Genomic DNA, 14,251 nt, shown 5'->3' with positions numbered 1-14,251 from the left:
ATGTCGATGATGAAAAAGTATATGACTTGAGGGTCAAATTTGCTTCTACCTTATATTACACATATTACACAACTTCTGACATTTGTATGTTGTTTTATTGACTTTTGAAAACTGATGTTGATCGGAGCCATTAAGTTTGTAATAAACACTTAACTGTTTGGGATTATCTTTAGAATAAGCTCCATGTGTTGTTCACCACTACGAATGTAAATTTTTACCATTTCGTCAGGTAAATTTTATATCAGTATATTAATTAATACAATATATTTGCTATTCAACAAATTGTCCTTTTATTCCAGTGTTATATCTGCTGTTGTCTTTTTTTCAATGAAACATTTTCAAAAGATTCACCGCATAATGCCATTTTGCACTTTGATTTTTATCCGAATGATTTCTGCAGTTTCTCACAGAAAATAATGACACTGTATGTTGTGGTGGGGGAATTATATTTTTAATACCGTGTTTTGTCATTTGAAAATCTCAGATAAATAGTTGGACAATCGTGGATAATTTCCTGTTAAATTGGAATGGCTCAACCAAGCTTTAGTTTTTTTAATTATCTATTCAATAACTGTTCTTAGTAATTGTCATTGATTTTTCATCATTTGTGACATTTATTTTTAATAAAACTAAAAAGAAAAAAAATGGGTTTTTTTTGTGTTTGAAATTGTGTGTTTGTTAGTACAAAATTGTTGTGTATGCTTCTAACTAGTAACGATCCCATTCAAATAATAATGTATCATGTGATTTCCTGTTTTATAAACATTATCATTAATGAGATGCTTACCGAATGCCATGATGAGGAGTAAAGTTGTAACCACAATTACCAATTTCATCTTCTTATTTCTAAAAGAGGTAAATAACAAAGTTAAATACCGATAATCGTTGGACAAACTGCAATCAGAAAAACTTTTCTGTGTAATAAATCAGAATCATATCAACGCCAAACATAGTGACAACAGGATAGTATCGAAAATCGAAAATATTAAGATGTAGAAGATACAAAATGAACATCCGAAACCCACAAGTCGAGAAAAATCACAACGACATGATAAAAACAGAAGATGACTGAACGTCAACTAAAGCTCATAAAACGCTACATAGAAATTAAACTGAAAAAAAACGAATCCCACCAAAAACGATTGGGGCATGTCCTCCGGAAGAGTCACGACTATTTCACTAGTTACACCTGTCTTGATAATCATATAGAATATATAATATAGTTATATTAAATGAAAGGGGATCACGCAATATCGGATTAACAGTTGACTTTTATTTGGCATAACTTTCAGAAATTGTTGGTCCTCAATGCTCTTCAACTTCGTCTTCATTTGGCCTTTTAACATTTTTTGATTCGAGCGTCACTGATGTTTCTTTTGTAGACGAAACGCGCGTCTGGCGTAAATATAAAATTTCAATCCTGGTATCTATGATGAGCTTATTTATCGAACCATAACACAGCACCAAATTCGTAAGCGATTGGTCATGTCCATTGTCTAATGTTAGATTAGTACATAGTAAGGAAAAGTTTGCGTATAAATGAAAATGCAGTTTCTATAATTAAAATAAGAAAAAATCGGCTTTATCATCCGAAAACCTACATTTTAAATGCAGTATAGAACGAAAATATTTTATAAACAGGAATATTGAAACGATAATAAGTCACACGCAGCCAGACACACTTAAAGTTAGGAGCTACTAAAACGTAAGGCATTATATACGACTTACCTTAAGTTGCTGACAATATTCTGTTGAATGTAGTGACAATCTTCATCGGAGTGTTTGCTGTTTAAATAGTAACATCATATGCTGAATATATAGCGTTTTGTTATGTAATCGTGCCATATTTTCATGCTTGATGTCATTTAAATTAATTTTTCATATTTCTATCATTTTGATAACAATGTCGTTAAAACCACAATGTGCAGGAAACAAGATCATAAGATTGATATGTAAAGCACCTAAAAAGCACCGACATAAAAAAAAATCGGTCAAGATAAGGGAATAAACCGCAAAGATTATGTTTCTTCTCATAGTTTTCTTGTGTACTGATTTCCAAGCTTTCAAATTCTTGGATTTTGAGCGTTCGTGGTGAAGTATTTCCATAAAAGTGGTTCAGACGCTTTAGAGGAGTAGGTTTGGTAAGGTCCTAAAATGGCCCCCTTTTTTGCTTAAATTTCAAATCAGGACTTATTGACCAAAATACTAATGAATCATAGCTAATACAGTGACTAGATAGGAAATAAGGGCTTTTGTTGGAAGTTAACGTTCCTGCGTTTTATTTATGCCGTCACTAATAGTACTTAATGGGTAGATTTTCATCGACTTTTGGACAGGAAACAGGGAGCGTATACGTCAACAACAAAGATCTTTTGAAATAATATTTGTAAAGACATTTTAAATGTCTAACTTGAATATTTAGTTTGTCGACGCCTGCTCTCTATGTTTCCTGGTCCTAAATTTGGTTGAAATCCGGCCGATTTATCTTCACCTATTTTGGATGTAAAAATCAACGATTTAGAATAAAACTTTGGCAAAAATAGTTTTAACTTTCTTACATGTCTTAAAGTCAACTTAAAATATTTTTCATCTTGTTACATTGAAATTTATAATCGGGGCCAAATATGACCCTTTCCGAACTTACTCGATCCTTTATGTGTTATTTTCTGCGCAGTGTTTATTCACATGGTTTTATAATTAGTTATCAAAGGTACCAGGCTTATGATTTGATTTACCAGACGCGCGTTTTCACTAGCGACATGTTTTTGTTGTGCTTAGATCTTTAGATACATAGCATAGTCGTCTGATCTGTAATTGTACCGATTGTTTCAAATTCCCGGATTTCAACATTTTGGATGAGTGTGATTTCCTAAGACGAGTGATGCATACATGCATAGCAGGAATAGGCTACTCTGTCGACGCATGCTTTCTAGCTCCTTTTGGAGTTGATGAGATTCCATTGATTTCTATTTGCTACCATAGTCGATTTAGGAAAAAAATCAATCGCCTTAATTCATACATCTTTTCACGAATCTAATTGCATTGTATTCAGTTGATTAAAAAAAATCGGATTTTAGTCAACATTATTCAATTCAATACTTTCTGAAACAAGTTTACTATTAAAAATGGTTTTAACCTAAGGACTTGACCGCTCACAAACATGTTTACCCCCCCCCCCCCCCTTTTACATTATGTATGAGTATGTGCAATCTAGTGGTTGTTGTTGGTTTTCTTCTGTCCTGTACGTTTTTCGTATTTTTTTGGTTTTCTCAATTGAATTGTTTCATAATTTTTCATGTCGGGGCTTTTTTAGCCGACTTTACGTTTTGGTTTTTTATTAACGTAAAAAAGCCGAACGGTTGCCTATAATTGTTAACTGCTTTTAAACTTTGGTTGATAGTTGTCTCAATATCAATCATACCACATATCTTTATCTTTATAGACAGGTATTTAATTCATTTTGTGCTATATCTGAATATCGTTTCCGATGCATAGATTTATATAGTGTTGTTTTCAATTCTCTTAATAATACTTCATATATTTTTTAAGAAACATGAATAATGACATAAAACTTTAAAATGTAATTCAACACGTTTTGTTATGTAATCGTGCATTTTTTCATGCTTGGTGTCATTTAAATTATTTTTTCATATTTCTATCATTTTGATAACAATGTCGTCAAAACCACAATGTGCAGGGAACAAGATCATAAGATTGATATGTAAAGCACCTAAAAAGCACCGACATACAAAAAAATCGATCAAGGTAAGTGAATAAACCGCAAAGTTTATGTTTCTTCTAATAGTTTTCTTGTGTACTGATTTCCAAGCTTTCAAATTCTTGGATTTTTAGCGTTCGTGGTGAAGTATTTCCATAAAAGTGGTTCAGACGCTTTAGAGGAGTAGGTTTGGTAAGGTCCTAAAATGGTCCCCTTTTTCGCTTAAATTTCAAATTAGGACATATTGACCAAAATCCAAATGAATCATAGCTAATACAGTGACTAGATAGGAAATAAGCGCTTTTGTTGGAAATTAACGTTCCTGCGTTTTATTTATGCCGTCACAAATAGTACTTAATGGGTAGATTTTCATCGACTATGGACAGGAAACAGAGAGCGTATACGTCGACAACAAAGATCTTTTGAAATAATATTTGTAAAGACATTTTAAATGTCTAACTTGAATATTTAGTAAGTCGACGCCTGCTCTCTATGTTTCCTGGTCCTAAATTTGGTTGAAATCCGGCCGATTTATCTTCACCTATTTTGGATGTAAAAACTTTGGCAAAAATAGTTTTAACTTTCTTACATGTCTTAAAGTCAACTTAAAATATTTTTCATCTTGTTATATTGAAATTTATAATCGGGGCCAAATATGACCCTTTCCGAACTTACTCGATCCTTTACGTGTTATTTTCTGCGCAGTGTTTATTCACATGGTTTTATAATTAGTCATCAAAGGTACCAGGCTTATGATTTGATTTACCAGACGCGCGTTTTCACTAGCGACATGTTTTTGTTGTGCTTAGATCTTTAGATACATAGCATAGTCGTCTGATCTGCAATTGTACCGATTGTTTCAAATTCCCGGATTTCAACATTTTGGATGAGTGTGAATTCCTAAGACGAGTGATGCATGCATGCATAGCAGGAATAGGCTACTCTGTCGACGCATGCTTTCTAGCTCCTTTTGGAGTTGATGAGATTCCATTGATTTCTATTTGCTACCTTAGTCGATTTAGAAAAAAATCAATCGCCTTAATTCATACATCTTTTCACGAATCTAATTGCATTGTATTCAGTTGATTACAAAAATCGGATTTTAGTCAACAGTATTCAATTCAAACTTTCTCAAACAAGTTTACTATTAAAGGGGCACTAGCTGTCAAATTCATGGTCACCGATTTGACTCAAATTCTCATATTTGATTTATAACAATGTAAAACATTTATCCAAACTATCAAAAGTCTAAAACAAACAGTTTACAGAGCATGGGGTAGATAATATATAGGTTAGTTTTGTGTGTATTTTAGTCCAGACGCCATCTAATTAACTATCGATTTGACCTCAGATGACCATATAAGCGATGTAAACATAAATAAAGATATGAATAGATTAAACCAACACGTGCAATTGGGATTTTTATAGGTCTGTTTGATTTTATTTTATAGATTAAAAATAGATGTTTCTCATTGTTTTAACCGGATAAGAATGATTTTATGTGCATCGAATTAGTAATCAAATGATTTACCGTAGTTTCACTTTCATTGTTGACATTCTTTTTCTTTAAATAACCAGTACACGTACAAGGCATGCGTTGTCAATTTCTAGTTAGGGGTTAAATTGAAGTTCACATGAATACGGAGTTAAAGAGGTCGACTCATTCACTTGCAAGTGAATAGCTAATTACCAATGTTTCTTAGCGTAATTTGACAAAATTGAACCTTTTTGGCTGCAAAAAGCGAATTGTTATTTCACTATTTCACTTTCATTTTTGATTGAACAGAAAAAAATCAAACTTTAGATTTTTTTATATATCTCGTAGCTAGTGCCCCTTTAAAAATGGTTTAAACATAAGGACTTGACCGCTCACAAACATGTTTACCCCTCCTTTTACATTATGTATGAGTATGTGCAATCTAGTGGTTGTTGTTGGTTTTCTTCTGTCCTGTACGTTTTTCGTATTTTTTTGGTTTTCTCAATTGAATTATTTCATAGTTTTTCATGTCGGGGCTTTTTTAGCCGACTTTACGTTTTGGTTTTTATTAATGTTAAAAGCCGAACGGTTGCCTACAATTGTTAACTACTTTTAATTTTTGGTTGATAGTTGTCTCAATGACAATCATACCACATATCTTTATCTTTATACAGGTATTTGATTTTTCTAAAACCAAGTGTAAGAACTATCTGCGCGGTGTAAAATGCGACACCGACATTTAATTCTTTTTGTGTTATTTCTGAATACCTTCCGATGCATAGATTTCTAAAGTGTTGTTTTCACTTCTCTTAATAATACTTCATATTTGTTTTAAGGAACATGAATAATGACATAAAACTTTAAAATGTAATTCAACATCAAAGCTGTTTTAATTAAAATTCATTTAAAATGACAAAATACCTTTAAAATTTAAGTTAAATGAGAAGCTGTGTTAACATGAAAATTTTACATTGTATTTTTTTAAAGTTTATATTTTTTTTAGTATAAGCTGTGGTGCATCTTACTTCCCTTTGGAGTCCTGTTTTCTAAAAACGTTAATTGGAAGATACAAAGACCTTGTTGATAGTTTCCCATATCAACTTCAAATTCATGCACGATGTCCGTGAAGTATAGATGCTAGGCACTGACATTGTTTATCATCTTAATAACGTGATATTGTGTTCTGCTATTTATCTGTATAAATTCTTGCTTTAACTGTTAATTGGATTATATTGTGGTGTCCATTTGATATGGCGCGGTACTTATTCATCCCGTCATTGTGTTTTAATGCTTTATGATAAATTATTGGTTTTTTTTGTCTTTCGTTTTTCCTAATGCTCTTTGTCTATATGCCTTTTTGGTTTTATTTGTTGACATATTTGTTTGTTTTTATAATGATTGAGATTATAACAATGTTGACTGCTGTATCCCTATTTTTGTACCTAGTCAGGGATATAACAACTGTTATCCATTCGTTTAGTGTGTTTGCCATTCGATTTAGTTATTTTCCGTTTTGAATTCAACTCGGAGTTCGGTATTTGTGTTATTTTCCTTTTTTACGGTTTTCTATATAATGCCGCACTATAAAAGGTATACTCTGCCGGCTGGTTTTGTCTAAACTGCAACTGTTGAAAATAATATATCACGGGAATAGACATTTTTCAATATAAAAACTGGGACTATTATATAATTATACTACAGTATAATAGTCCCAGATAAAAATGAATAAAAAAACAACCCAAAAAACCCAATACTGTAAAAATTAACACAGACGTTCACCGTCAACGAATAACTATGACCCTCCTACATATAAAATGAAAACATATTTTTCATTAGTTCAAAAGTCAACAGAATACTTGTTCTGACAAATTTGGCATAATATTTCCTGAAATTATTATTTTAGGTAATGAATTCCGTCGCCAAAAACCTTAACAAAAACCTAAGAGATTTCAAAACTGCAAAAGAAAAAATGCGAAATTGCATGTGTTGCCTCCAGCATGGAATTCTAAACTAAATCAAATATTAACTACATTGTATCTAAAATTGTCACTGGTCTGTTTGTACACATAGATAACTCATACACTATCTATTTTAGAATAAAACTGGTAAGAAGAAAGGAATAAAATCGCAAAAAGAAACTAAATCGACAACTTAAAAGGGGGAACACATTTTGCACACCAAATAAACAGGAAACTATCGTTGATACAAATAAGGGGGAAGAATTGTTATCCGACGAATCGGACCACAAGACTGCACACGCTGAAATGTCTCGCCTTCTTTACTAATCATTTATAGTATGTTGATAGTCCTAAATATAAAGCTTTATTACAACTGTCAGATAAACTTAACATTTACCAAGAAAATTAAACATTGACCAATGAAACATGAAAATGAGGCCAAGGTCAGATGAACCATGCCAGGCAGTCATGAACAGCTCACAATTCTTCCATTTAACAAACATAGTTGGCCTATTGTTAAAAATTTAAGAAAAACAGGCAAAAACAAGAATGTGTCCATAGTACACGGATGCCCCACTCGCACTATCATTTTACATGTTCACTGGACCTTGAAATTGGGGTCAATACTTTAATTTGGCATTAAAATTAGAAAGATCATATCATAGTTTACATGTGTACTAAGTTTCAAGTTGATTGGACTTCAACTTCATCAAAAACTACCTTGACCAAAAACTTTAACCTCAGCTTCACACTATCTTTTTCTTTGTTCAGTGGACCATGAAATTGGGGTCAATACTTTAATTTGACATAACAGTGGCTGTTTTGCTGACTTGGTACAATTTCAGATGACCAATACCAAAGGTTGACTATAATTGCTTACAGCCACTTCATTTGAACTTTGGTAATTGTTTATCACTTGACAATGAAATGATGTGTAGGTCAGCACTCCCTGTCAGATGACATGTGCATTCAACAGTGATTCTTATTACTTTTACTGTTTAGTCTACTTTTGGTAATATCCATTTGAATTATTACCTTTAATGTATTGTCTGTTTGTTGTGTTCACATTTCGTTGTCAATACAATGAAATGTTATCCCAGTCATACAAGTGAGAGGTTTAACTAGCTTTCAAACCAAGTTTAATACAACGTTTTCAACTTAAGAAATGTCTGTACCAAATTAGGAATATAACAGTTGTTATCCATCGTTTGATGTGTTGGTGCTTTTAATTTTTTTCATTTGATCAGGGACTTACCGTTATGAATTTTCTTCAGAGTTTGATAATTTTGTTATTTCACTTTTTAAGTTGACTAAGACTCAAAGTACTTTGAAAGTTGGAATAACAGTTCAAAATTAAACATTCAAACTAAATATTCAGATGGCCAGGAAAATTAGGTCAGGTACATGAAATATGCAATATAGAAGCTATAGGCCATACAATATGTATATCACAAAAGCTCGTCTGTGTTGACATGAATTATTATTGATTTGTTCATACATTGTAATTATAAATCAACTGTTTACATAACTTCAATTTTTGAACTACTTAGGGTTTTCTACCTCAGAATTAGATTACCGTAACTGTATTTCACAAAAGTTTCAGAAACTTTTGGTCCTCAATGCTTTTTAACTTGGTACTTATGGCCTTTTTTAACTTTTTTTATTCAAGCATCACTGATGAATCTTTTGTAGACAAAACGATTGTCTGGCACAAATACTTTTTGTATCTATGATGAGTTTACATTAAGCTTACAACCAATTAATTGCTCCTGTCATACTAGAACATCTATGTTTCAAATTCTGTGATTTGTTGTAGGCAAGAAAAAAATTACAACAATAAATGTGTCTCAATTCATTTATTTCTTTTCCTTTCAAAAACCAGTTGCAAAAATCTTTTTTTGCAAACCACTTAACAATTCAAAATTTATTTTACAGTATATACATTATATATTACATATCTTACAAGCTATTTACACACTATGGAAAGCTAACTGTGTACTTCTTAAAAATAAATTATTAAAATCCTTCCATCTGAAGGGTTATGCATTTAAACAGAAATAAATTAAAATCATGTAAAATCATGCAAGCAATTCTATCTATGCATTATAAATGTAAATTTCATGATCTGACAAGAAAGAAGAATTTAATATTCTGATGTAAATAGACATACAATTGTTTACAACTATTAAAGATGAACAATGCAGAAATTGTAAGAAATACAATTCAAGTAACCTTTAATATGGTCTGGTCAGTAAACTTAAAAAAAAAGCACCAACTAAGTTGATTCCATTACAGAAAATGATCAGAGCAGTAAAGTAGCATTAGGTTAGAGTAGTTTAAGAACAGAGGATGAACAAAATGTATTAGAAATGGAACACTAACAAGACGATATTTGGTGACTACTGTTTGTCCCACACATATCAGCTATGTCATAATGTTTAAACTGACGTTGATAAGTTTGACCCGAACTTATCAAGTCAACTTCCAGTTGATGGTTAAACTAAGAAAACATAAGACGCAAATACAGCCCGATTAAACAGATATCAGGTTATCTGCATGTTGATATCGTAAAATATCAGCTGCTCAACACAATATGAAGGATTTTTATATCTCGTTCGCTGTGCTCACTCAACAAAAAGCTTCATATTATGTTTTGCAGCTGATATTTTACGATATCTACATGCAGACGACCTGATAATGGGTACATATTCTGATACATGATACATATGTATGTATGAAGCTTTTCCAAAAATCTCAATATTAAACTTTCTTTTTTGTTAATCTAACAAAAATTGCAATGATGAATGCACACAATAGTTTCTAAATTTACAGTATCAGAAAAAATGATATTGATAACTTATAATGAAGAAAACAAAGGGACAACTGATATGAAACAAGAATGTGTCCAAGTACATGGATGCCCCACTCGCACTTTCAAGTTACATGCTCAATGGACTGTGAAATAGGGTAAAAATTCTAATTTGGCATTAAAATTAGAAAGATTATACCATAGGGAACATGTGTACTAAGTTTCAAGTTGATTGGACTTCAACTTCATCAAAAACTACCTTGACCAAAAACTTTAACCTGAAACTCCCATTTCATTTTCTATGTTCAGTGGACCGTGAAATTGGGGTCAAAAGTCTAATTTTGCTTTAAAATTAGAAAGATTATATCATAAGCAACAAGTGTACTAAGTTTCAAGTTGATTGGACTTCAGCTTCATCAAAAACTACCTTGACCAAAAACTTTAACCTGAAGCGGGACGAATGGATGGACAAATGAACAGACGGACAAATGTACAGACCAGAAAACATAATGCCCCTCTACTATCGTAGGTGGGTCATAAAATACTTATCCTTTACTTAACCTGGGCAGAAAACATGAACAATAAAAACTTGCCAGAAATCAAATTAAAAGCCATTTGATACACATAATAGATACATTTGGAATTCATAAACACTGCACCAATATCCATATAAAATAGTTTAGACAAAACGTATTGACTTTTTAAAATGCCACACTTTTGTTCTATTTCAAATGTCAATTCAATATCTTTTATATATATACTTAACTTTTTGCATCTTAAGAGTATGGAACTCCTTTAATGTACAAGTTGACACCAAACAGATTTGATTTTTCAAAAAATGCTGCTAAATAAGAAGTGACTTGAAAATTTTGTAAATAAAAATAATTTCTTTTGATAAAAGTGTTTTTTTTTGTTTTTTTTTTTAAAATCTGTTCATATTACCCAAACTATTCGATTTTACTTTCAATTTATCAAAATTATAATTAGATCAAAGACATGAGACTATGTAAGGTTAAAACATATGATGAATTACTGAGAAATGATACAAACAATTAAAAGCTGCTTTATAATTTATCTTTATTTTTCAACTAAAATAGTTTTTATATCTATAAAAAAAAAATCTATGTTGCGATATGTAAAATTATGGTCTTAAAATAAAAGCTTTTTATAATGTATGAATAAATCAAAATCCTACACTAGTAACTTTCTTTCATGTCAGCTAAATCTTCTGTACAACCTTTGAACTTAACCTGAGTATGCCCAACATGGGTTGGTTTTCATCAGCGATCATTTCTGCTTTACCACTATTTTTGCATTCATTCACTATTTTTACTTTGCCTGTTATTTAAATTAAAAAAAATATCATGAAAATCTTTTTTAAGATTCAAACATTAAGGTTTTATTTTGAATTATTGTAGTTTAAAATGAAAACATGTCAAAATGTGTATTATCTCACTATCAAGTATAACATTTAATTCTTGTAATTAATATCTATTCTTTGTACTGGTTTTCTGTTTGTCTATCAAAACTGTTTTAGCTGATACAACAGAAACAGAAAGGATGACAACCTGGTATCATTATGAAGTTATAATTCTCGTAATTGATATCTATTCTTTATACTGGTTTCCTGTTTGTGGATCTTAACTACTTCAGACTACACACTAGAAAGCATGGCAACCTGGTATCTTTATGAAGTAGGACTTTAATATGTGACATGATCTAATATCCTCATTTACTCTGTAATGCTTTTTCTAAGTATCCCCCCTCATCAGCTATGTCCATTAACCTCTGGAATTCCCTATATAATGTTTTTAGTTCTGCATGCATCACAGCTGGAATTCTAGTAACACTTGTATCACCTGGTGGTTCAAATAACTTTGATAATAAGTCTTGTAACATTTCAACTTTCTTGGCTGAAATTACAAAATATGTTTTTCATTATGAATTAGACATAATTTCCTGTTACTTAAATCAAAACTGAAAATTAGTTCAAAACTGATCTTACACAATTACATGTTACCTCTTGAAATTCACACAATGCAATTAAACTTTTTAAATCTTTCATAAACCATTCACTTTTTGCTCTGAGAATTCCAGTCCAAAAACACTTGAAAAACATCAATGTCATTTGGTCTCTGGTAGATAGTCATCTCATTTGCGATCATACCATATCTTCTTTATATGTTTATAAAAGATTTTTGATTTACCCTGTCCCTCTTTTTGTATAGTTAAAGGCAGAGACTTGCTTGGGGATATTTCCCCAAAACATTTCTATAAACAAGAATGTGTCCCCAGTACACTGATGCCCCATCTGCACAATCATTTTCTATGTTCAGTGAACAGTGAAAATAAGAAAATTCTCTAATTTGGCAGTTAAATTAGAAAGATCATATCACAGGGAACATGTTCACTAGATTTCAAGTTGATTGGACTTCAACTTCATCAAAAACTACATTGACCAAAAACTTTAACCTAAAGTGGAACGAACGAATGGACAAACAGATGCACAAACCAGAAAACATAATGCCCATAAATGGGGCATAAAAATGGGTCATAAAAAATAAGTATGAGACCGCAATTCTTTTTGTAGATCTTCTGAAAATTATTTTCAAATGAATCAGCTTTTTATGAAGAAGTTTTTGATAGCGAGTGAGAATACATTATTTTAATCTATTAAAGTTTTTAAAATAGCACTTTATATAAAATATGTCTTTTAATTCATAAACAATTTAGTGAAATATTCTGACCTTTTGAAGGAGACATACCACCAATTTCTTGTCCAAGAAATGAGCACCATTTTTCTCTGATTTCCTCTGCAGCACTTTGGTCATCAGTGTAGCCAGACTGTAGCAAACATGGCAGACATGGCACAATGTAGTTATTCATAATACCCATAGTCTCTGTGATGTCCTCAAGACTTTCAAACTGATGAGTTAGCATGTCGTTCATATGCTGAGAAATATAAAAGAGAGATTACAAGAAAATGTACTTAAATTTGGATTCTTAAAGCTTTGAATCATAATATCTTAGTCAATAGTTAATCAAAAATTGTTGGAAAGAGCTGATAAAATTTTCACACAAAAATTTCACGAGGACAAAACAACTCAAGAAATATTCAGTACAACTCTATTTTACTGCAATATTGATATTTTGTATTTTTACTAGCAGATATATCAAAAAGATATGACTGGAACAAACTAAACTAGAGGCTCTAAAGAGCCTGTGTCGCTCACCTTGGTCTATGTGCATATTAAACAAAGGACACAAATGGATTCATGACAAAATTGTATTTTGGTGATGGTGATGTGTTTGAAGTTCTTACTTTACTGAACGATTTTCCTTCTTACAATTATATCTATCATGAACTTTGCCCATTAGTAACAGAGAACTATATTTGGTAAAAATTTACATAAATTTACCAAATTAATGAAAATTGTTAAAAATTGACTATAAAGGGCAATAACTCCTCAAGGGGTCAATTGACCATTTAGGTCATGTTGACTTATTTGTAGATCTTACTTTGCTGAACATTATTGCTGTTTACAGTTTATCTCTAACTATAATAATATTCAAGATAATAACCAAAAACAGCAAAATTTCTTCAAAATTACCAATTCAGGGGCAGCAACCCAACAACCGATTGACCGATTCATCTGAAAATTTCAGGGCAGATAGTTCTTGACCTGATAAACATTTTTATCCCCTTTCAGATTTCCTCAAAATGCTTTGGTTTTTGAGTTATAAGCCAAAAACTGCATTTTACCCCTATGTTCTATTTTTAGCCGTGGCGGCCATCTTGGTTGGTTGACCAGGTCACGCCACACATTTTTTAAACTAGATACCCCAAAGATGATTGTGGCCAAGTTTGGATTAATTTGGACAAGTAGTTTCAGAGGAGAAGATTTTTGTAAAAGATTACTTTAATTTATGAAAAATGGTTAAAAATTGACTATAAAGGGCAATAACTCCTAAACGGGTCAACTGACCATTTTGGTTATGTTGACTTATTTGTAGATCTTACTTTGCTGAACATTATTGCTGTTTACAGTTTATCTCTATCTATAATAATATTCAAGATAATAACCAAAAACAGCAAAATTTCCTCAAAATTACCAATTCAGGGGCAGCAACCCAACAACTGATTGACCGATTCATCTGAACATTTTAGGGAAGATAGATCTTGACCTGATAAACATTTTTATCCCATGTCAGATTTCCTCAAAATGCTTTGATTTTTGAGTTATAAGCCAAAAACTGCATTTTACCCCTTTGTTCTATTTTTAGCCGTG

At 31.5% G+C, this 14,251-nt stretch overlaps 1 protein-coding gene across 2 annotated transcripts in view; it reads right to left on the bottom strand.

Annotated features, from left to right (window-relative positions):
• Positions 1-8,994: 8,994 nt before the first annotated feature.
• LOC139524703 (ubiquitin carboxyl-terminal hydrolase 25-like) overlaps positions 8,995-14,251 on the bottom strand; it is a 32,539-nt gene continuing 27,282 nt past the window's right edge. The window contains exons 23-24 of one of the 2 annotated variants that reach the window (XM_071319716.1): positions 12,710-12,914; positions 8,995-11,875 (exon numbers count right to left, since the gene is read on the bottom strand). In XM_071319716.1, the coding sequence (XP_071175817.1) occupies positions 11,691-11,875; positions 12,710-12,914 (390 nt within the window). In that variant the 3' untranslated portion in view covers positions 8,995-11,690. The remainder of the gene's footprint in view (positions 11,876-12,709; positions 12,915-14,251) is intronic. The other variant, XM_071319717.1, reaches the window with a different exon arrangement.

The sequence above is a fragment of the Mytilus edulis genome, chromosome 5, assembly GCF_963676685.1.
Source record: "Mytilus edulis chromosome 5, xbMytEdul2.2, whole genome shotgun sequence".
Classification (NCBI taxonomy): Eukaryota; Metazoa; Mollusca; class Bivalvia; order Mytilida; family Mytilidae; genus Mytilus; species Mytilus edulis.
Note: the sequence above shows the minus strand (reverse complement) of the source record. Positions and strands in the feature narration are given on the sequence as shown.